The 21,648-nt window shown below is 40.3% G+C and overlaps 1 protein-coding gene across 1 annotated transcript in view; it reads left to right on the forward strand.

Moving 5' to 3' along the window:
• The first annotated feature begins 7,747 nt into the window (after positions 1 to 7,747).
• CFAP58 (cilia and flagella associated protein 58) overlaps positions 7,748 to 21,648 on the forward strand; it is a 57,133-nt gene continuing 43,232 nt past the window's right edge. The window contains exons 1-6 of the mRNA XM_062000726.1: positions 7,748 to 8,041; positions 9,502 to 9,783; positions 14,824 to 14,966; positions 16,379 to 16,535; positions 18,586 to 18,780; positions 21,293 to 21,430. Coding sequence (XP_061856710.1) covers positions 7,748 to 8,041; positions 9,502 to 9,783; positions 14,824 to 14,966; positions 16,379 to 16,535; positions 18,586 to 18,780; positions 21,293 to 21,430 — 1,209 coding nt within the window. The remainder of the gene's footprint in view (positions 8,042 to 9,501; positions 9,784 to 14,823; positions 14,967 to 16,378; positions 16,536 to 18,585; positions 18,781 to 21,292; positions 21,431 to 21,648) is intronic.

The raw sequence follows: 21,648 nt of genomic DNA on the forward strand, positions 1-21,648 counted from the left end.
CTTGTATTACCACTGGTATGGCCTGTTGCATGTTCTTCACCACTGCTGCTGGTGCTTTTTAAGCTCAGGTGGTGGACGTGCTGTGGTGGGAGACAATCTGCGTGCTATGTTGCATTAAGACTTTGCAATACCCAAAGGGCACTAGGCAAATGTGGCACAACTTTGCACTGAAGCTGTCTAGCTTAAGAGTAATAACTGGGACTGTTAAGTCTGCCTGTTCTTTGAATTTCCTGAAGTGCTTGTTGAATTAAGTAACAATTCTAATGTTATTCAAAGGGCTTATGTTTGTAATTGTGTGTGTATGGGTATTATTTCCTTAGTGTCTGAATCCAGTTTATTCAAGTTTATTGGCAACCTGGGTGTTGTTAGTACATTCCTTTCTCATTATGCCATAATCTATGAAAATCATCTCTAGCAAGAGCAGCACTGGAGTCTCCCTGCTCCTGTGCTGCAGGACTCGGCCTGTCTCGGTGCATTATTTATTTCCCCTGGGAACTTCACGGCAGCTCCGTCTCCAAGATCACAGCTATTCATCACCCAAGCCAGTGGAAAATGTCTATTAAATATCAGCTACATAAAATCTGACAAGGTAGTAATTACCGATTCTGACCGTGTATGTGTGTGTATATATATATATCTACACTCATTGGACAATACAAATCACTATAGGTTACAGTGACTATCATTTACATTCATGTGCAAAATTTCCCTCTGATACAGGGAAAAGGCCTGAACATTTTTCAAAAGAAGGCTCACATCCAAGCAGGTTATATTACATATCCACTGTCCCATTCAGGATCTGCTTTCTGTGACTCATAAGATGGTATAAAATTATGATAACAATACAATTCATGTAAATGGAAAAGTCAAACCAGGACACATTAATTTGATTTGTATTAGTTATTTTGAATCAGTTCAGCAGTTTTAAAGAGGAGGGAAAGCTAGAAGCACACATCCTGACAACTCCAGCACATGATTCATTGTTTGAGTATTGCTGCACTGCAGAAGACTTAAGATCATTATCTTGCTAAAGGTAGTAATTTATTTGATAATGAGCCAAGCTCCGCTAACCCGACTCAGATATTGTGCAGGACCTGAGCAATGGAGTAACAGTACCACAGTTCCACACATGCTGGGCCATAAGCTGTGGCTCTGTGACGTGGCTGCTACTGAAGCAGAAATTAGATATAATAATATTGTTTCTAAAGTGAACTCTGAGATCCTATCAGCAGGACTGGGACAAGAGCAAGATTTAGGCTGAAAATTAACTTCTAGATATCTCTCTCAGCCTCTTTCAGACACTTCAGAAGGTCAAGGAATTATTTTACTTTTTCTACTAGTTTTGCTAATCTGTTACAAAACTAGTAATATTTACTTAAACTATTATAAACAGTAAATAAAAATCATCATGCAAGACCTACAAAGAGAGAACTGGGGATATGATAGAGAGGCCATGGACAGACAGCAGTGAAACAGGTTGTAGTAGAGTTTCCAGCTGTCAGCTTCACAACCAACACAAGAGATGGCTGCCAACCTGCAGCACTCCGAGGGATCACATTCACAGCACAGGCAAAGCAATAATGATACTCTTGCTCAAGTCAGGCCTGGCTGGGGCCCTGCCTGTTATACTGCAAGTGTTTATGTAAGCCTGGAGGAGATTACAGAAGGACAGTATTTTAATCAGCACAGCTCAGCATGGCCCAGCAGAGTAGGAGCAGGAGCAGATCATGGGGAGAGGGAATGGGGAACTCCCACCCATGACTATTTCACACCTCCTAGCTACCATGCAAGGAAATGTGCAGGGAGGTGAGGTCACCTCCTCACAGCTCAACATACGGTGTCCTCATCTACCCCCTTACATCTGACCTTATAAACATTTTAAATCTCTGATTTCTATAGCCTTCCTGGGGTAGTAATAGTTTTTAATAGTCTCTTCCTCCCAGAGGACTCAAGTGTCAAGTGAAAGATGCCAGATACATTTTCAGCTAAGGAACGACTTGGTAGTTGAGAGTTAAGACTGAAGAATAAAATATGAGGGGAACAGGAATCAGAGGTTAGGGCCTGGGTTCTACTGCTCAAACCAAAAAGCTGTTGGAAAGCTGGGAGGAATTCTTTCTGCAGATGAACACTTGATGACTTTAGACATACTTGAAACCTATTTTTAAATACACCCAATTGTTGATGAAGACATCCATCAATAGCCAATTGTTGGGAAGACAGCCATGGATCAGAACTAGTGAGCAGGTAAAGAAAACCATCTGTTGAAGAAACCTGAGTGCCGTGCAGGGCCAAGTGTGTTTATATTAGTTACCTTGTAGGCTTTTCTTGTAGTCTTTCTAGGGGTTGATGGTCCTGGGCAGCCTGGATGGGAAGCTGGGGCAGCCAGGGTGGGAGGATGTAACTTTTACTATTCCTCCAAATGTCCCCACTCCCATCACTCTCCAAAGCTGTAGGTCAGATTGGCAGCATAAACCATAACACTGGTGGTGGTAAGAGCCCACAGTGGGCAGCAATGGCCATGGGGATCTGCAGAGCATTGCTTTCCTCCAGTGGCTGTGGAGGTTCGCTGTGTTTGGCTCAGAGAAGGGTAAGAGAGAGGAATTTTCTAACAAGCGTGACAGACACTGTAATCCTAGTTGCATAACTGAGAGGAAAAACAAGGCTGGAAAACCCTTTTGCACTTTCAAACTATGCAAGTTCAGCTTAGTTCCAGGATTATTGACTTAGTTTTGGTTGCTGTCCATAACTGTAATCTGTTCTATTCTTTTATGTAGAACATGTAATTGTATGTTATACACAGACGGCTCGTCAGCTTTGGCTTCTGTCTCAGAACTAATTGAGCTCCTTGTTTGGGTGATTTTATTAATTAAAACAGTTCCACAGCTTAACTTTTTATGAAAATGGTAATGGTTCTTCCTCTTGAGATCATTGGCTCAATTCTAGTGCCAAACACAATGACATCTCTTTGAGATGTTGCGTGCTCTTTATGAACAAAGTAGAAGCCACAATCCAATTTAAACTGAACAACTGTTCACATTATAAAACTATCATTTAGTTTGAAAGTAACAGGAGGAGAGGACTATCAAAAAGAATATAAGAAAAATATCAGTTGGATAATTGAAGGCTAATGAAGGCATTCTGGGGTACATCAAGAAGAGTGCAGACAGCAGCTTGAGGGAGGTTTTCCTCCCCCTCTACTCTGCTCTGGTGAGGCCTCATCTGGGGTCCTGTGTCCAGTTCTGGGCTCCCCAGCTCAGGAGAGAAAAAGAATTGCTGAAGAGATGATCCCAAGATGATCAGGGGACTGGAGCATCTTCCTTATGAGGAAAGACTGTGGAGCCTGGGGCTGTTCAGCCTGGATAATACTGAGGGAGGGACCTCATTAATACTTACAAGTATTTAAAAGGTGTATCAAGAAGATGAGGTGGCACTTTTTTTCTGCAGCATCCAGTGACAGGACAAGAGATAATGGACAAAAGCTGGAACACAAAAAGTTCTACTTAAATATAAACTATTTCACTGTTGAGGTGAGGGAGCCCTGGCACAGGATGCCCAGGGAGCATGTGGAGTCTCCTTGTGTGGAGGGTTTCAAAACCTGCCTGGACACGTTCCTGTGTGACCTGATTGAGGTGAGCCCGCTTTAGCAAGGAGCTGGACTGGATGATCTCTAGAGTTCTCTTCCAACCTCTACCACTCCGTGATTCTGTAATTAAATAATCAAGGACTTCATAGCATTTCTTTGTCACCGGAGAAAAAGGAAGTATTTTTTTAGTAAGCTCTTGTTCCTTTTAATGCTGAAAAAATGATTTAACAGTGATAAACTGGCTTAGGGTACATCCCAGGATGTCAGCCCACTGGCAGCCTCTGGTGTTGGAGGCCATGATGTGATGGATTCTCATACTGCTAGGGAAATTACAAGACATGCAGTTAGAGAAGTCATATTTCTGTAACACATTTGTAATACATGTACATTAATATTTTAATATTAGCAAATTGGAAGAAAACCTTTGGTTTCCCTAGTGCTGCTCTCCCATTGATTATATTACCTGAGTATACTGTGCAAAGTTGTATGCAAATAGAAGACCTCATCCATGAACACATATCCACCCAAACCTTGTAGTCTCCACGTCTGTATTTCTGTTTGTAACACGCTTCTGAACCAGAAAAGCGTGTCAGGGCCGAAGACAGCTACAGTCTAGGGGGCAGTTTATCCAACCACGGTGGTTGTGGAGTGCCACCTAGTGATGTTCTTCCTTACAACAGCGTGGCCTGAAAGGAAACTCATTTCGATCCCCTTAACTCCGGGGCTTTCCTCTCAGTTCTTATCGCTACCTTCCAGTGCCCACAAGGTTCATTTTACACTTTTCAGAAGACATGTACTGTCATGGTCCCTGCCCCAAATTTCATACATTTTCCTGGGTGATGTTATGATGAGATTTTACTCTATTTATTTATATCTCTGTGGTAGCACATAAATCCCTGCACTTAGGACGTGATGGCTTATCATTTTCATGCCACTACAGTTTAAAACAGGCATTAAATTAACTGCCTGAGGGTTGTGACCTCGAATAAATCAGTGAGCAAATATTTCTTCTCTAGTAACCCTTTCTGCATGCACACAAGCCCACCTCACTCATTCTGCTTATTTACCATGAAGTACAGGTGTCTCTTGAACAAACTCAGACAGTTAGGGAAATAAATATCATTCTTCTCAATGAACTTAAATTTTCTGGGTCTGGATTGTTTCTGTTGTTAATAGAGATGTTTTTATTTTTGGTAATCTGTTTATTTTTTTCTTCTTCTGTGGCTGTGGGAGTTTTTGCTCTTACTAGCAGAAAGGTTTTCCCAGAGCCAGGAACAAAGGTTCAGCTTAAAAGGGAACATTAAAAAGTGATCCCACTTCAAGAACTCCACTTCATCTGGAGGTTCATGCTATGACATGACCACATCACTTACGGCTATGAGAGTCACAACACTAATGCAGGATGGCAAATGTGGTCATTTCCACTTTACTGATGAACATAAAGTGCAGGGATTTTTAAATGGGTGGTCCCAAGCTACAGAAAAAACTCAGATGTCCTCTTCAGTGGCAGTGCAGCTCCTCAGTCATGAACTTGTTGAGGTTCAGTGGGTTTGTAGCAGAACTAATTCAAAGTAAATGTCTGAATCTTATCACAGATTTCTGTGCTGGTTACACTTCAAACTGTGCTACGAGTTGTGATATTTTAAGGCACGGTGGCTGGCTTGTCAAATTGGGCTTTAGCATGAGTTATCATGGATACCTAACACAGTCACCTTACTATGTCTACAGTAAAGTTAGAGGTACAGCTACCATGATGGTAAACTCTTCAAATGTGAATGAATTTAGCTCAAATGGCACTTGTCATGATGACCAGTCTATACAGCCACCATTTAGAGGGTCTCACGGGACACAAATCAGCAGGACTTTGAAAAACAGAATTATAGAATGGTTTGAGTTGGAAGGGACTTCTCAAGGTCACCTAATCCAAGCCCTCTGCAATGAGCAGGGACATCTTCAACTAGGTCAGGAAGCTCATGGGAATGCCTCAATAAATGAGTATCATTTTTGGACACGTGTATGTTGTTACCCACAAGTGCAAACACAAGCCTAAAGCACAAAGGAACTACCTCCTGTCTTAAATATCCACTCCTGTCTTGTTTTTAAAACCATAAGAAAGAGTATGATAATTATCACAGTTATATATTTAATATGTAAATGGAAGGGGTTTTTATCATGTAATATTTTTGTTTACATTTCTAAACTTACCTCCTTCTTCCAGCAGGATTTTGGTAACAAAATTAAATTGACATTTCTTTACCAGTTCAGCCTTTTTGGTTTTAAGGTCTAAAAGTTTGGTCCTCTCAAGAAATCCTAGAATTAAGGAATTTATCATGATCACCTGCCTGGTAATTTTATTATGTGAGAAACATCACTACAAAAGAAAACGAGGAGAAAGGAAGAGAGCAAAACCCAAAAAAGGCACTTTATTGATTAATTTTTTAATTAGAAGCGTGCTTTGAAATGATTGAAATTACTCAGCATGTAGAATATTTTGTAAATTAAGTGATACATACAGAGAATATATTATAAAATGTGTATTATTCTGCAGTTCTAATGGTAAAATAAGACCATTTGAAATTGCCTATTTTGCCATGTAATCAGTAAAACGAAGCGCTACAATTCAGGCTCCATTAACCCAGGAAGAAAAGAAGTTTTCCATCATCGTTATTAGTATCAAGTGGTACTTGAAGGTCATAACCAACATCAATTCTGCTAGGGAGTGTATACATGGCACAATACATTCCCTGCCCTAAAACTCTATTCAGGGAAACAATTTGGGATCTCACAGAGATAAACCCCTAATATTTCAAGGGTTAGCTGGGAGTAGAGCAAGCAGCAGCAGCTGATCCTTAAGCATAGTGCAGAGCTTCTCCTTGGCTTCCCCTTTTCACAGTGGTTTGTACAAAATCATCCTCATGCACAGACAAACTGGTGTGAATAATCAGGTGCAACAAAATTGATACCAAAGATACAAAGAATGGAAGAACAGATCCCCTTTGACAGATAAGATGAGCAAGTCCGGGTGAAGAACAGACCCCCCTTTGTGCAGTTGGTATACAAAGAAGGGAAGAAAAGACCCCCTTGCTGTAAAATTTGCACAAATGAGATAAGCAAGTCTGTGATACAGGGCAATTTGCATGCCAGTTAGTACTAAGCATCCTGGTTCTGCTGAGTGAGTTACAAAAGCAGAAGTTGGCAAGTTGTGAGTTGTTAGCTATATATGGGCAAACTGAGTTGAAATCTACCTCTAAACAACCATCAGAGACCTTTCCCCAAATACAGCACAGTGACACGGGGGCTGTTTCACAATATACATTAGATTGATAGGAATATTCATTTTCTTCATGTATATAATGAGCGTGCCTTTGTCCCTTGGTGTGAATGTTAGGAGGTGAGATCCCTGTGCACTCAGCACTGTAATAAACCAATGTTGGCTTTCTAAACTATCATTTGAATCATAGAATCATTTCAGTTGGAAAAGACCTTTAAGATCAAGTCCAACCACTAAGCTCATACTGCCAAGCCCATCAATTAACTGTGTCCTTCAGCACCTCATCTACATGTCTTTTAAATATCTCCAGGGATGGTGACTCCACCACCTCCCTGGGCAGCCTGTGCCAGTGTCTGACAGCCCTCTCGATGAAAAAGATTTTCCTAGTGTCCAATCTAAACCTGCCTGGTGCAACTGGAGGCCATTTCCTCCTGTCCTGTCATTCCTTACTGGGGAGAAGAAACTGATCGCCACCTAACTAAAACCTCCTGTCAGATAGTCATGAGCGATCATGTCTCCCCTCAGCTTCCTCTTCTCTAGGCTGAACACCTCCAGTTTCCTCAGCCACTCCTCATCAGACTTGTTCTCCAGACCCTTCACCAGCTCTGTTGCCTGTTTGGAGAGTTTTCTTGGTTACCATTTTCAGTAAGAAAACGACAGAAGACAGGCTTCAAATAGAACACGTGCCCCAAACCCGCACCAATCCCCTTTATATCACCTTCCACCAGACCCTGACACCCTCCATGTCCTGAGGCGAAGCCTGGCTCTACCTGTGGAGCTGCTGCACCTCGCTGACCACACTGTTCAGCTTCGGGAGCGGCCTTTCGTAGCAGAGGCGAAGCACGCCTCAGTCTCGGCGATTACAACCCTGACGGGTGAATTTCAACAGCGAGATGGTCACCTGTGCAGGAAATCTCCGAGGCCGACGGGGATGGAGGGTGATCACGTCTTTGCAGAGGGCCGCGCTGAGCCTCTCCGAGCAGCTTCTGGAGCAGCAGAGCGGGGCGCAGGGAGTGCAAAGCGTCCCCGGGTGCAAAGCGGCCCCGTGGCGCAACGGCCCGCCCCGGCCCCGCCCGCTGCCGTTGCTACGATACGGCGAGGCGGCCTCGGCACCGCCGCGGCCTCGGGCTGCCACAGCTCCGGTCCCGGCCGCGGCCCGGCCCCTGCCCGCCGGCACCATGGCTGAGGTGAGCTTCCCCCACCCCTCCATTCCCCACCTGTGTTCCTGACAGGACGAGCGCCGTGACTCAGAATATGCCCATAGCATCACCGAGATATCATCTGCATCCATATACCACATTTAGGTGTCTGTCGGGTTACCTCTGTGCCCGGAGCTCGGTTAGATCCTGTGTTGAAAGCAGGAGAGTTAGGCTACTTGTACATTGGCAGTAGTAACGCTGAAATTTTAGGGATTCCTGCTACTTTTAAGGTCGTAGGTGTGATTCCCCCCTTCCCTCCCCCCAATACCAGCAGGAACATGGTGTTTGGTATTCTAGGTGCCTTTGCTGTTTTCCCACTGAAGTTTCGCACACAGAACCTCCCACCCCTCAAATCAGAGCCTTGTCATGGAGGGGATTTTGGAGCCAAATGAACAACAAATGAAACACGTTGCTTTACTCTCAGTTTTAATTCTTTTTTAGAATTTTGAAATGTCTTGCCTTTACACTGTTTGTGTTCAAATGGTCAGTAGGGGCCTGAACCACTTTTGAAATATCAGTCCATTGGGGAAGGGGAATATGAAGGCATATTTGTAACGTTGTGGAAGCTGTGCCTCTCCTCTGTGGAGAGCATTAGCTATAAACTCATGGCCAGCGCTAACAGGAAAGCTGTTTTCCTGTCCAAGTGAGTCCACCTCTGAGATGAGACTCTAAGGCTATACCTAGACTTCAAACTGTGGTGTAGGAACATTCTGAGCAAGCTTGAGGAATGGCAGCCGTGTATCCGTGATGGGCTGATTTATCTTGCTGCTTATCAGATCATACCAGCTCCAGAGAGGTGCCCATAATGGCTCCTCTTGGTATGATTGTGTTCTGTTGAAGGCTATGATGGAGGCTTATTTTAAGCTGTTTTGAAAGATATTGGTGGAATTTGGTGTCCGGAAACCAAGCTGACAAAATACGGTGTTAGAACGAAGCTAGATCAAAAATGTCCCTTGTGAAAGGTTTAATAGTAACATTTCCTGCAGAGGAAGGATTTGATTGTGTTGGCGTTACTGGAGCTTTCAGGCACACTTATCTGCAAGTGATTTGCTGGTGCTATCTGCATAGAAAGCATGAACTAATCAGACTTTAGAGTGTAGAGAACTGGGAAGAACTGAGCCTAAATACCAGGCTTCCTGAGTAGTTGATGTATTATTTAAACACTATCACAATGATGATATTTTACAGACGTACCTTTAAAGTAGTTGTGCTGCTCAACTACAGGAACTCTGACTGTTGAAGCACAAGTCATTTCAGTAAAATTACAGGAGATCTGTTTGAAAAGTAGCCTGTAGTATGCATATCATATGCTAGCAAGAGAACTGTTAGTTCAGAAGGGTTTTTTTTTGGTTTCTTTGTAGCTATTACACACACTTTTTATATTCTAGGCTCATAAGTGAGATGTTGAAATCCTCCTGTTTGTTGATTATCTATCTCATTTCATTCAGGAAAAGTCTGGCAAACCATATCTAGAAGAAAGTGCATTTGAAGCACTGGAAAAAGACTTCCAAGAAGTCATCAATCTACTTAAGGGAGATAAAACTCTGGAGAAGTTCCGAATAGAATATGAGAAGCTCCATGGTGTTCTGAAGAAGTCTCACGAAAATGAAAAGCGTCTTATGGAGAAATGCAGGGAGCTGAATGCTGAGCTTGTGGTGAATTCATCTAAAGTAACTGCGCTCACAAAGCTCTTGAAAGATGATCAGGGAACTATATCATCACTGAAGACGGTAAAGTTTTGAATAGAATTAAATATGGTCTGAAATTGGTAACGAAAAACATGGTAATGAGAAAAGCATGATCAAGAACACTTTATGTCATGTAGAGAACTAGATGGAGGACTGAGTATAGACAGAGCTGACATATCCAATTCTTAAACCTCTGCTTTGCTACCAACAGCTTTGTTTCCTCAGCCTGGTATTTTTACAGGTCCCACTCAAATTCTGTGTTTATTTGTACTAAACCTACTCCCTGAACTTTCAGGTACTCACTAATAGTTTTTCCTTAAGCTTTCTGTCTCTAAAATAGCATATTTTCAACCTAATACACAGGTTTTGATTCATTAATATTTTTGAAGGGCTGCTTGGATGTTAACTGGTGCCAGAACATTAAAAAAAATATACTTACTCACTGAAATATGGATTGTAGACCAGAGAAGTGTCACCAACTCATATAAATAAATGTTTCACAGTGCTTTTGAGGAGGAATCCTATATAGCATTTGGATATGTTTTTACCAATTTACTCTGATGTGTTCTTTGTTATTATTGATTTGAACCCTGTCAAATCAAAGTGCTTGACTTGCTGTTTTTAGCCTTACAGTGAGGTTTGACTAACAGAAACCTAAAGCTGCCAAAAGATCAGAAGACTGTGTTTTGAACTTTTCTGCTTCTGATAGGCTGTGGTACCTAGACAGGCTTTAATTTAGCATTTGAGAAACCTCCACACCTTACAATGAAGTGGTTTGTTCCAGCAAAATAAATTCAATGTAGCAATCTAGAGTGATCTATGAGCGCTGCAGAAATAGAAGTTCTTTGAAATGAAGTTTTCTGTCCTTAGAATTATGAAGAAAACACGCTCAGAGTAAAGATAAATAGCAGTACTGTCATCCTATGGCTGCAGCTTGCAAGTACTGTTCGAAGCATCCTCAAGGAGGAGGAAAACTAGGTAAAAAGTCTAGTTAAATTTCACTGCTGTTAATGAAAGCCTGGTAAGTGAGTGCTGGGAACCACAATAGTCCTTATAATTTTCTTTCTGCTATTACATGGCAATACTCTGAGTCTGAACTGCAGCAGAGGCAATCCTCAGATGTTCCCAAGCTGAGGAGACATTGCCTTAGTAATGGCATAAAACTGAGCAGTGGAAGATAAGGAAAAATAAGAGCCCTTCCCATTTCAGCAGCTAATTTGAAACTCAGGCAAGGTATGGCTTACCCATACCACGCACTAATGAACCAGCTAAGAGTGAAAAAGCTGCGTGATGATATGATCCTGCTAGGAATGACATGCAATGCACAACATGTGGCATTTCAATTCTAGTGGTATGCTGTGAGCCAAGTAAATAGCAGTGATACTTTTTCAGTTTGGTTATGAGAATTAGTCTTTCCCATAAGTGTTCAGGAATTGGTTTGGTTATTGTTTAAAAGGTTCATGTTGTGGGATTTTTTGGCACACCTTTAGTATTTCATGTTATTTGCCTTTCGGACGGGAGGTTCCATTACTGCCGTAGTATTTCACTACAATTTTACTAACCTTCAAAAACTGTGTTTTGCAAGTGCCTGAGGCAAGTGTTGAGGAAAGTTCAAGTGCTAAAATTGCAAACATGATATACTTCAGTGCTAAATTAAGCACTCTGTTCCACTGTTTCATGGTTTGTAAAAGATAGGAGAATCCTGGTGGGGTCATTCCTGAAAAAATATTATAGTTGCTTCAAATTAAGGCCCTAAATCTTGTTGACTTCATGGGTCATTAGGGTAACAGGCATACAACCTTCCTCTTCTAGGTCATTGTTTCGTACCTGAATAAAAGTTGCAGGAGCAAAATTTTTCTCCACATGAAGCCTGTAATGTACATGTAATCAGTAGGATTTGTTTAGGGTCAGGGGTTAACGGCACAGATCAGTGACTGGTAGGACCCAGGTCAATAATTATCAATAGCTGCTAACTGTCTAATGGCCATTCAGTGCTCTGTTTTGTAGTTTTAATAAACTGGACATAATATTCTGCAGTTTACAGTCATATCAAAGGAGTAAAGGGCCAAGCTGAACACAAAGGGAATACAATTCTCTTTTTCATTGATAAGGATACTGATCCACAAGGCTACACTGGAAGAACGCTAGAAGGGGAATTTAATAGGAGCTTCTACTGCCCTGGTTGGAATTACCAAGTTTTCATTTTCCAAGTGTATCAATCCAATATACTAAGAAAGCATTTGAGCAATCCTCAGTTTCTGAGCACTGACACTGATGTGATCTTTTGGGGTATTCAAAGAAAATAAAGTAGTCACACTTCATGAATTCTCCCTTGCAATTTCCAGAGTTCCAGTACTTATCCCATTTTTTTTAGTAGTTCTAACTGCAAACATCCAGTGCATTTCTGTCTTTTAATTATACAACAGACTGCAATGCATGTCACCTACTATGTACTGCAATTACCCAGTGATCCTTTCAGTTCCACTCTCCACTGAGTAACAGTGTGAGTATTTTTTCAGTGAAGGCTTCCACCATCAAAAATTTCCTCCTCTTTACTGTTGAAATTAAAGAAACCAATCTATTGATCTGCTGTTCAAACTAAAAGACGCCACTGAGGAACAGCAAATGAAGCCCAATTTTGCTGATGCTGAAGTCTGTAGCAAATTCTTATTTAGATTTTGCTTATTTATTGGTCTATCATCTGTGCCAGTTAAGCTTATTGATAAAAGCTGGTTTTATCAATACAAATTCAATGCTATTGTTTTTACACATCAATAGCAATATGAAGTTCAAAAAGCAGGGCTTAGGGTGACCTGAAATCACCGTGTATCTGAGTGGCCTTATTGACATCAGGGAATCACTTTTGTGAATACTCATCAGAAGAAAATACTCACTTGAAGCCAGTAAGAGCTCTCAGAGGGCATAATGATTTTGTTCACCAGTTCTATCCCCCAAAACTCCAATCGTAATGATTTAATTCACCAATTTTAATCACAGTCTAATCAGCCAGCAGGAAGCTTTGATTTAAGTAATCAGCTTTAATCTTATTTTCCCTTTGCATTTTTCTAGAGAAAGGTTGGTTGCCTCTTATTGGTTGGCAAATCTGAAACATTCTTATTTACAGCTACGTTTTATGCTTTTCTGCCAGTCAAGATGATACACTGTGTTTTCCTGTCATTACTTCAGCCTAGTGTGCATTTATTTAAATTTCATAACTGAATGTTTTTATGTAAGGTAATAGTGAATGACAAATGAAGATACTTTTCACTTTATGTGCGATCATTGCTGCATTTGGATGGAAATTAGAACTCAAAATCTATAAAATGTAGAAAATTGACTCGTATTTAAAATGTTTAAATATGCTTGATACAGCAGTGAAAAACACTTTTTTTTCAAACTAAATTTTGATCTAAGCAATTTCTTAAGTAATGAAAATACTATTTGTAGGTAGTGGATTTAATTGGCTACAATTTCCTTCAGAATTTCTGAACAGGTGAAGCCCACCATTTAACTCTTTATTGCTAAGCTGGGGGAAAAAAAAAGAGCAAACATTCCTGATCTTTCGGTTTCAGGTGATTTCTCAAATTTGGATATGCTGATCTAGTTGAATAAATAAAATGAAAAAGTATTCCCTTTCTAGTTTGAAGCATCTACAAATGTTCTGTTTTGTGTTATCTTTTCAGCAAATTCTGGTAGCCTGTTACTTCTGCTAGTTCAATAGCTTGAATTTTACATTCAGGTCATAAACTGCTAAGTACTACATTTATTTCATTTAAAAGAGATCGATAAATGTTAACAATATGCCATAATATAGGGGTCATCATTGTGAGTTTAATGTTAAATGGGTGTTTTTTTGAACCAGAGATGTTAATTTCAATAAAGAAATGCTGTACACAATTGGATATAAGTGAAATTATTTGTTATTCTTCTTTGTGAAGGTGTTTTCGATTGTTTTACCTTGCTCTGTTACTGTATGATACAAGTAGGAGCTGAAAGGGTTTACATGGCCTGATGTAATGATACTTCCACCTGGCTCTGCTTGGGGAGACCCTAGAGCTAATACAGAGCTTCCAAACCATGTTTGGAGGCTAAATATGTGCAAGTCCATTAAGTCCAGAACTCCACCTGGAGCCATCTGAGAAAAAGCATGAGAGAGTCCTATGTGACTTGATCTAGGTGGACCTGCTTTAGCAGAGAGGTTGGGCTAGATGATCTCTAAAGGTCCCTTCCAACCCTACCATTCTGTGAGGGGACATCATGCTGTGATTTGCAGCTTAGAGGCTTCCAGTGTCAAAGATAATCTCTTCATTATTTACCCAGTCTTGGGGAACTTTTCTTCTAGTCCAGTCTGGAATTTATTAATTGGTTAACTGGCAGGAGCTTGATTTGGACCTGGTAAGGAATAAGCCTGCTGTGTGAGTCTTAAGGATCTCATTCAAGGGAGAGAGATGCAGAGGAAGCTAAAAAATTAAGTGCACCCTCCTCCCCTATCGTGTTTGTGAATGTCAAACCCTGGGCTTGTGATAGTCACACAAATCTGTCATTCATGTAATTCCACGTATTGAAATTTAGCATTAGAATTGTAGCTTGTGTAAATATATAGTTGAAATCAAAATACACTAGGCCTTCACAGACGAAAATGAACAGAGAAGAAGAAAAGCCCAGAGTAGCAACTTTTTCTCATCTAGATCAAATTGGATGTTGCTTATCATAACAGCTAAGAAAATTTTTGCAGACATCAGTGAGCTATTTAAGTGAATGGTACCTTTGTAGGCACTGAAATTTCAGTGATTTTCCTGATATTAGTGGGACTTACATGACCTGCTTGATAATGTTCAGATCTATGTGTTAAAGAAAATGCATTAGAGCTTTCATACTGTAAATGGACATAGCCTGAATGGCTCAAAATGTTTGCCTTGCCTTCATCCAAAAGAAAGGACAATTGGTGAAGAAAGCTGTTATGAATCTAAGCATGAAAATCTGTTTTCTTAATTAACCTAAATGCAAGACAATTAATTTTTAATTTGTTGTCAATTTTAGATCCAGTTTAATTTATATATTTGTTTTCTGTTTTGGTCCTAGGAGATTGAAAAGGCCTGGAAAATGGTGGATACAGTCTATGAAAAGGAGCAGAAAGCAAAGGAGACAATTAATTCACTGCAAGGGGAAATTGCACGCCTAACTAATCTAGTGGAGCAAGGACAGTCCCAAGAACAGGAGTACAGGTAAGTTTTCCCCAAGGAGAGGGAAAGCCTGATCTGATTTTCTATATTCTGCACCTTGTTTAGCCGTTTAGACAGTAGCCCAGTGTCTTTTCTGCCTTTTGATTCTCTCATGAGTGCAATTTATTGGTCTATGGGTTTATGGAGTGGGCAAGTACAGAATCAGGCTCTGAGTGAGTTCATTCAGCATTGGATTAAGCTGAGAGATGAAATAAAAATCAATATTATACACTTTCTCAGTATCTGTCATATCGTTTTATCTGACTAGCGTTTCATCATACTCTGTCTTTGAGAATAGGATCCTGTCAACATTTTTACATGTAATGGCAGCAGGGTCAAATAGATAAGTAAGTCAAGAAAGCAGGAGGCTTGATTTCTCTTCTGTTCCTAGCTTTGTTACAAGGCATTATCACTGTTTCTACTCTTGTTTGTATTTTATATGTATGTATTTTCAAGACTATGTTGTTTTTTTTTGCTGAACACTTATGCATAGGGATGCCAAGTCTCAGGTAGAGCCTCTAGCTGCTACAGTGTGCAAATAATAATGATCCTTGAGAGTAGCTCAAAAGCCCTCTAAAAGCTAGTGTTTGTAGTACCAGGTCCTCAGACTGTGCTTATGCTGTAAGATTAAGTGTAAACTCAAAGGTGAAGTTAAATACATTGACCCGATGACCTATGCGCTTTCTGTCAACATTGCCAAAGGTTGTCCCAGCTGGTTCTGGCTTGGAATTTTCACACTGTGTAAGGTATTTATTTATGTTATGCATTCAGGATATGTATGGGGCATGCTCATCTCTCTATGCACTGTGTAGTCAGGCTGCATGAACAAGGCTTGTGTCTGTGAGCAAGGCCTTTAGTGTGCTCAAACATTTGTCCTCCAAGGAATGTGCCGGCATATAAACCACCTGGGTGCATGAGAAGTACACTCCTTTACTCTCTGTCCCTGAAATGTTCTGGACCTCTGTAGCAGGTTTCCTTGGATCTAAAGGGTTGTTCATTAAGCCTTCCCCCTAACATAACTCTCCCTAAAGGCTGCAGAGAGGATGGTTACAGCAACATAACATTTTTGGTCTCTGAGTAGATTTGCAACGGGTGGAGAAAAAGGAATTTTGTTCTCTGTTACCTTTTTGGGAGACTGAAGGTCTGTTCAGACCCACGAGGATGTGATATAATAAGAAGGGGTGATTTATTGGACTAAGATAGCTTTTAAAGTTGCCTCTGTTGATGGTGACTATGATCACATTAGATAAAGGATTTAGTTCAATTGACCAGCAGATCTTTAATCCAAAAGGAGTTTAAAATGAAACAAATTACTTTTAAACTCGTTTCTCACAAAAGATCTTGCTTGCTCTGGAAAAGGAGGGAGAGCAGAAATGGCCTGTGACGCTGCTTGACTATTATTTCTTTGCTTCCAGTATCCAGGATTTGCTAAAACTTAAGGAAGAGGTAACAAAGGAACGAGACCAACTGTTGTCAGAAGTTGTGAAGTTACGTCAAAGGGTAACTGAAGCCACAGAGCAGCAGCAGGATACAGAGAGGGCAAAGCATGAGGCAGAACAGTCTGTTAAGCAGGTCTGTATAAATCACCTGGTGCTGATTGTAGTGTTTGTCTGAACCATTCTCCAGTCTTGCAGTTGATCTCCAGTGACTAGTAGGTACTGTCTCAAACATTTTCATAAGTGTGCAGAAAGGAGTCTGCTGTGAGTGATTTTTATGTATTTCTCTACTTCTAGGCTATGTCCTTTGCAAAGTGTAATGTCATATACCAGCTGCTTCCAGAGCTTCCCAATGAAGCCAAGGTTTCTTTGTCTGGATGACAGTTATCTTTCATGCTATGAGGTGTTTTTTTTTTTTTTTTTGCATTATAAATCCTTATGCCTCCAAAGAACCACTTAGAACATAGACCTGGAATGTAGATCCTAGGTCCCTTGCTGTTAGCAGTGGTTGTCATATGATGACATACCACAATTCTGAAGAATGTATCAAATTCTGACTTAAAACCTAATTATCTGATTTTCTCCCTTACTTCTGGTGAGAAGCTTTTGCAGAACCTCACTTTTCTGATGGTTAGAAGTCTCCTGTTTATTTCTTCACATTGATTCTTGCCTACTGTTTTTTAGTTTCAATATTTTATCACCTCACCAGTGTCTGTAGAGAGCAGTCATATTCCATCTCAGCTTTACTTTTGTTTTGTCTCTTCTTTGTGTTAGATTCTCTGTTTTTCTGACCATCTGAATAGACAGTTCTTTATTCATCAATAAATATAGCTTCCTTTAAATGTGCATAGCAGCTAGAGATACAGATGACTGAAGATCAATAGGATACCCACTGAACGGAGAGTAAGTAGAAAAGGGTGGAAGATGGGATACAGAACTCTAATATATCAAAATATAAAACCATAATAATGAGGAACACAAGAATTTAAAGCAGAGTAGAAATAAAGAACTACAGCAAGACAACAGGAGAAAGGAAAACCAGAAAACACTTAAAGAACAGAGAAGGAACAGAAGCAGCATCTAGCTTACAATTTTTTGTGGTTCACAAATAGGAAAGTAATGATCAGCCTGGGTTTCATGCACAGAACTCATTGCTGTTTCTAAAATAGATGGATGGGAATGTATTATAAGAGAATATAAATCTTTGCTTTTTTGACAGCATTGTGGTCACGGCAGAAAAGAGATTGAAAGGATTGAAACTCCTGTCAGAACTTACTGAATCTTGCCAGCCTTCATCTTCTGATACTCACTTCATCAGCCCTTACATTTACAGGGTTGTTACAGCATTTGTAACCACCTCCCATTCTCTCAGTATGAAATTATTCTCCACTTCACACTGCTTAAATGACAATGTCTTTTTGAAGATCCTGTGGAAGACCTTGTCAGTTCTGGCAACTTTTTATCCATGGGCTCTGAGAGAGAGGAATCTTTAAGCAAAGAACATCTTTCAATTGCTGGTCCGTGGCTGAACTGAATATATCCATGTGGATCAACCCCCTGTGTCTCCTCTCTGCTGATTCTGCTCCATTCCATTTTTGGGGAGAGAGCAGAAGTCACAATACAGTTTAATAAATATGAGAGAAAGCTCCTCTTTCAAAGTTCCTGCAGAGGAATTTTGAGAGCAGAAAGATTGAGAGCAGTTGTGAAAATGTACACTGGTCTGACGTCTCTCTCTTTCCTTTAATATCAGTGTAATAAGTGTTTCTGCTGGTGAGATAGAAGAATCAAAATAAAAATCCTTGCAGTACAACCTTGAGCCCAAATTGCTTTTAATGCTACATTCAGAAAGTACCACTTCACAGGGAACTTAAAACTGAAAACGCATTTGTGTCACTGCATCTCCAGAGGAATCTATTTATCTCTGAACTGTATCAGACCCTTCTGCATGAGTGAACTGACTGGTGCTTAACAAATTCTTGTCATCGATAAATAGGTTCCCTCGTGCAATATGTTTTATTCAACCCTAGAGAATGTATTTACTTCTTTACTTCCATGTAGTGGTAGGTTCAATAGTGCCAAAGCTGTTGTTTTCAAAAACAAGCATAGTAGAAGGAGAGGTGAGAAGCCTTGTTTTCCTGAATAGAAGGCAGCAGAATTTAAAACTCTTGTCTTCTCTGTGATTTTAGCTTGAGCAAGAAATCCAGCTGCATCAGAATGAGGCATCACGAGAGGCTCGAAAGAAGGAAAAAATGGAGAAGGAGCTGAAAAATCTTCTAGCGGAAATGGGTAACAAGCAAGCTGAGATCAAGAACTTACAGGAACACATACAGAGGACAAAAGAGGAACAAGTGAAAATGGAACAGTATCTAAAAGATCAGAAGGTAGGGTACCTGGCACACTGTATTCATCAAGTCAAGTATTCATCAATTGAGGCTGTTTAGTCTGAAGAAGAGGAGACTGAGGGGTGATCTTGTTAACATTTATCAATATCTAAAGGGTGGGTGTCAGGAGGTTGGGACATCCCTTTGTTCTATAGTAGCTAGCAACAGGACAAGGGGTAATGGGATGAAGCTGGAACACAAAAAGTTCCGCTTAAATATACGAAAAAACTATTTCACTGTTTCAGTGAGGGAGCCCTGGCACAGGCTGCCCAGGGGGGTTGTGGAGTCTCCTTCCTTGGAGGTCTTCAAGACCCACCTGGACATGTTCCTGTGTGACCTGACCTAGGTGACCCTGCTTCTGCAGGGCGGTTGGACTGGATGATCTCTAAAGGTCCCTTCCAACCCCTACCATTCTATGATTCTAAGTCTAAGATTAAGGTCAGATGTCAAAATAGAAGGAAATGGATTTTGCTGAAGAGAGAGGGAGGGACATTATTTTGTCAACACTTTTAATACATATTTATTTTAATATAAATATTACTTTCCTAATAAATAAATACATAAAGCTTTCTGACAGATTTCAGACAGCTTTCCTCACAGAAATCAATAGTGGATTGCAATATTATTACAAATCATCTTGGAAAGATCACAGCAAATGAGACAACAATGAAGAGCATGGATGGCAGTACCAGGAGAATGCTGTCTTGGACTGCTGACATGTACTGCCAGCTTTACCACTGATTGACTGTAGCGGTGTTGGTAAAATCATTTTACCTCCAACCCATTCTTTCTTCTCTGTCACAATAATTTTTATCTACCTCTCAAGCTTGTGGAAGAGTTTCTGTGAAAGAGGAGAAAACTGTCCTCCTAAACCTTTTTGATTGATTTTCCCCATACTGTTTCTAAAAACTTTATCTGGAAATGTCCTAACGCTGTGTTCTGCAAGTGTTTGAACTTTCAAGTTTTCACTCCATTTCCCTGACTTTGAGAAACTCTCAGAGAAGCAATTTCAGTAAATGGCAGGGGAGATCTCATCACTGTAAAACAGTCCTACCTCAAGGGAAACTTCTTTAGGAGCTGTGTGTATCTTGTAAATTTATGACTTTTACGGCTTTTTCTTCCCTTCAGGTCCCTGAATTTGTGAAGATAGAGGTCTGTGACAATTTTTTGTCAACACAGATTCTTAGTAAAATACTTCACATAAAGAGATACAGAGAAGACTTTATTATTTCTCTGAACATCACTGATTCGATGTAGCTTTTGAGGGCAGCTCCATGATCTGCCAGGACAATCACATTGTTTTAAAATATGATATCTACAATTCTTGGTTCTGTTCCGTTCTTCCTCCTCACCTCGCATTTCTGTAGTCTCTCTCAACCTTTCTAAGTGCAGATTTTAGGGGTATTCAATTGTCCAAACTATCCTGGAAACGCAACAGTTCACATAAAGTGCTGTGCCTAGACTAACTAATTTCACCACTGTCCTGTCTTTGTTGCCTGTACTGTCCAAAACACAGGCTATCCAATGGTGCAGGAGTCAGTGTAGAGATCTGCAAGAGAAGGTGACTCAGCTATTGCAATGTCTTGGGTTATTGTTTCTCAACTGCACTATAGTTGGCTGTGATGCCTGCTTCATGCCTACCATGTCCAAATCTCAATAAAGAATAATCTGAAACAATGTTACTCTGACATTTGCAACACAATAAACATTATTCTTTGTTTTTACGTTGTCTTTGCCGCTACATGCATGTTCAGAAGAGGGAGATTCCACTTTTCCTTTAATGTTTGTTAAGGGCGTACTACACATTGAGTTCATCTGTTCATCATAATGCTGGAAGTGAAAAATATGATGATTGTTCTTTCCTTACTTATGGAATAATATCTTAATATTATATATATACCCCTACCATTTGATGATCTGTTGGGGGAAGTCTCAGCAAGCAAAAGAAAAGACTGGCAGCTCCAGTATTGGAGTATATGTTCTCTGGAGAAACTGTAAAACTGCTGTTCTGGGCTTTGGACTGAAGACAAATTAGAGAGGAAAATGGTTGTGTTCTGGTCTCAGCAAACCATGTACCCAGAGAAATGTTATCAGCATATTAATGTTGGATTTGCTTGCTAAAAAACAGAGCTCCCCTGCCCTCTGCTGATTGAAGTCATTTAAATCTCATATTCATTTTCAGTAATTATATGTAGCAAGTTGTGTTATGTGATGCTTGCCAAATGCCTAACAAGAAGTAAAATATTTATCTACCACCTGCAAGAGAGACCTGCTAAGATCCCAGGAAAAAAAATGGCACTGTGTCATTCATTTAGAAATTATCATTTCCCCTAGTCAATATGAACATGTATCATATTTCCCATTAGAAGTTTCATCAGCAATGAAGAGTGGTTTTTAAGCAGGCAACAATCTATAGCAACTCTTATCTCCTGGGGAGACAGCAGACTCTGTCATCATGTATATGTAGATAGAGTAATGACATTAAAAAGTTAATAGGATTGTTCTTTAACAGATCTTGAATGAAAGAGCTAATAAGGAACTTGAGCAAGTTCAGATGAAAAATACTAAGCTCATGCAAGAGAGTGAGCAGCACAATGTGATGTTTGAAGAGGTAATGAAGGATGTCCAGCAAAAGACAACAGAACTGAAAGTAAGTACTAGAAGGTGCATGCATCCTGTCAGCCATATCACTCTGATGACCACTTGGGATGGGGATGATCTCAGTTCTGGTACAGATAATTCCCTATAGGTAGTTTTGGAGGAAATCTGAGGATTTTTTAGGGATAGATCTGGCTATCACTGGGTGCTGTTCTTTCTGTAGCAGTATCATGACGCAGTCTCCAGCCCCATCCCCTGACAGTGCAGCAG

This window comes from Colius striatus, chromosome 8, assembly GCF_028858725.1.
Source record: "Colius striatus isolate bColStr4 chromosome 8, bColStr4.1.hap1, whole genome shotgun sequence".
In the NCBI taxonomy this organism is placed as follows: Eukaryota; Metazoa; Chordata; class Aves; order Coliiformes; family Coliidae; genus Colius; species Colius striatus.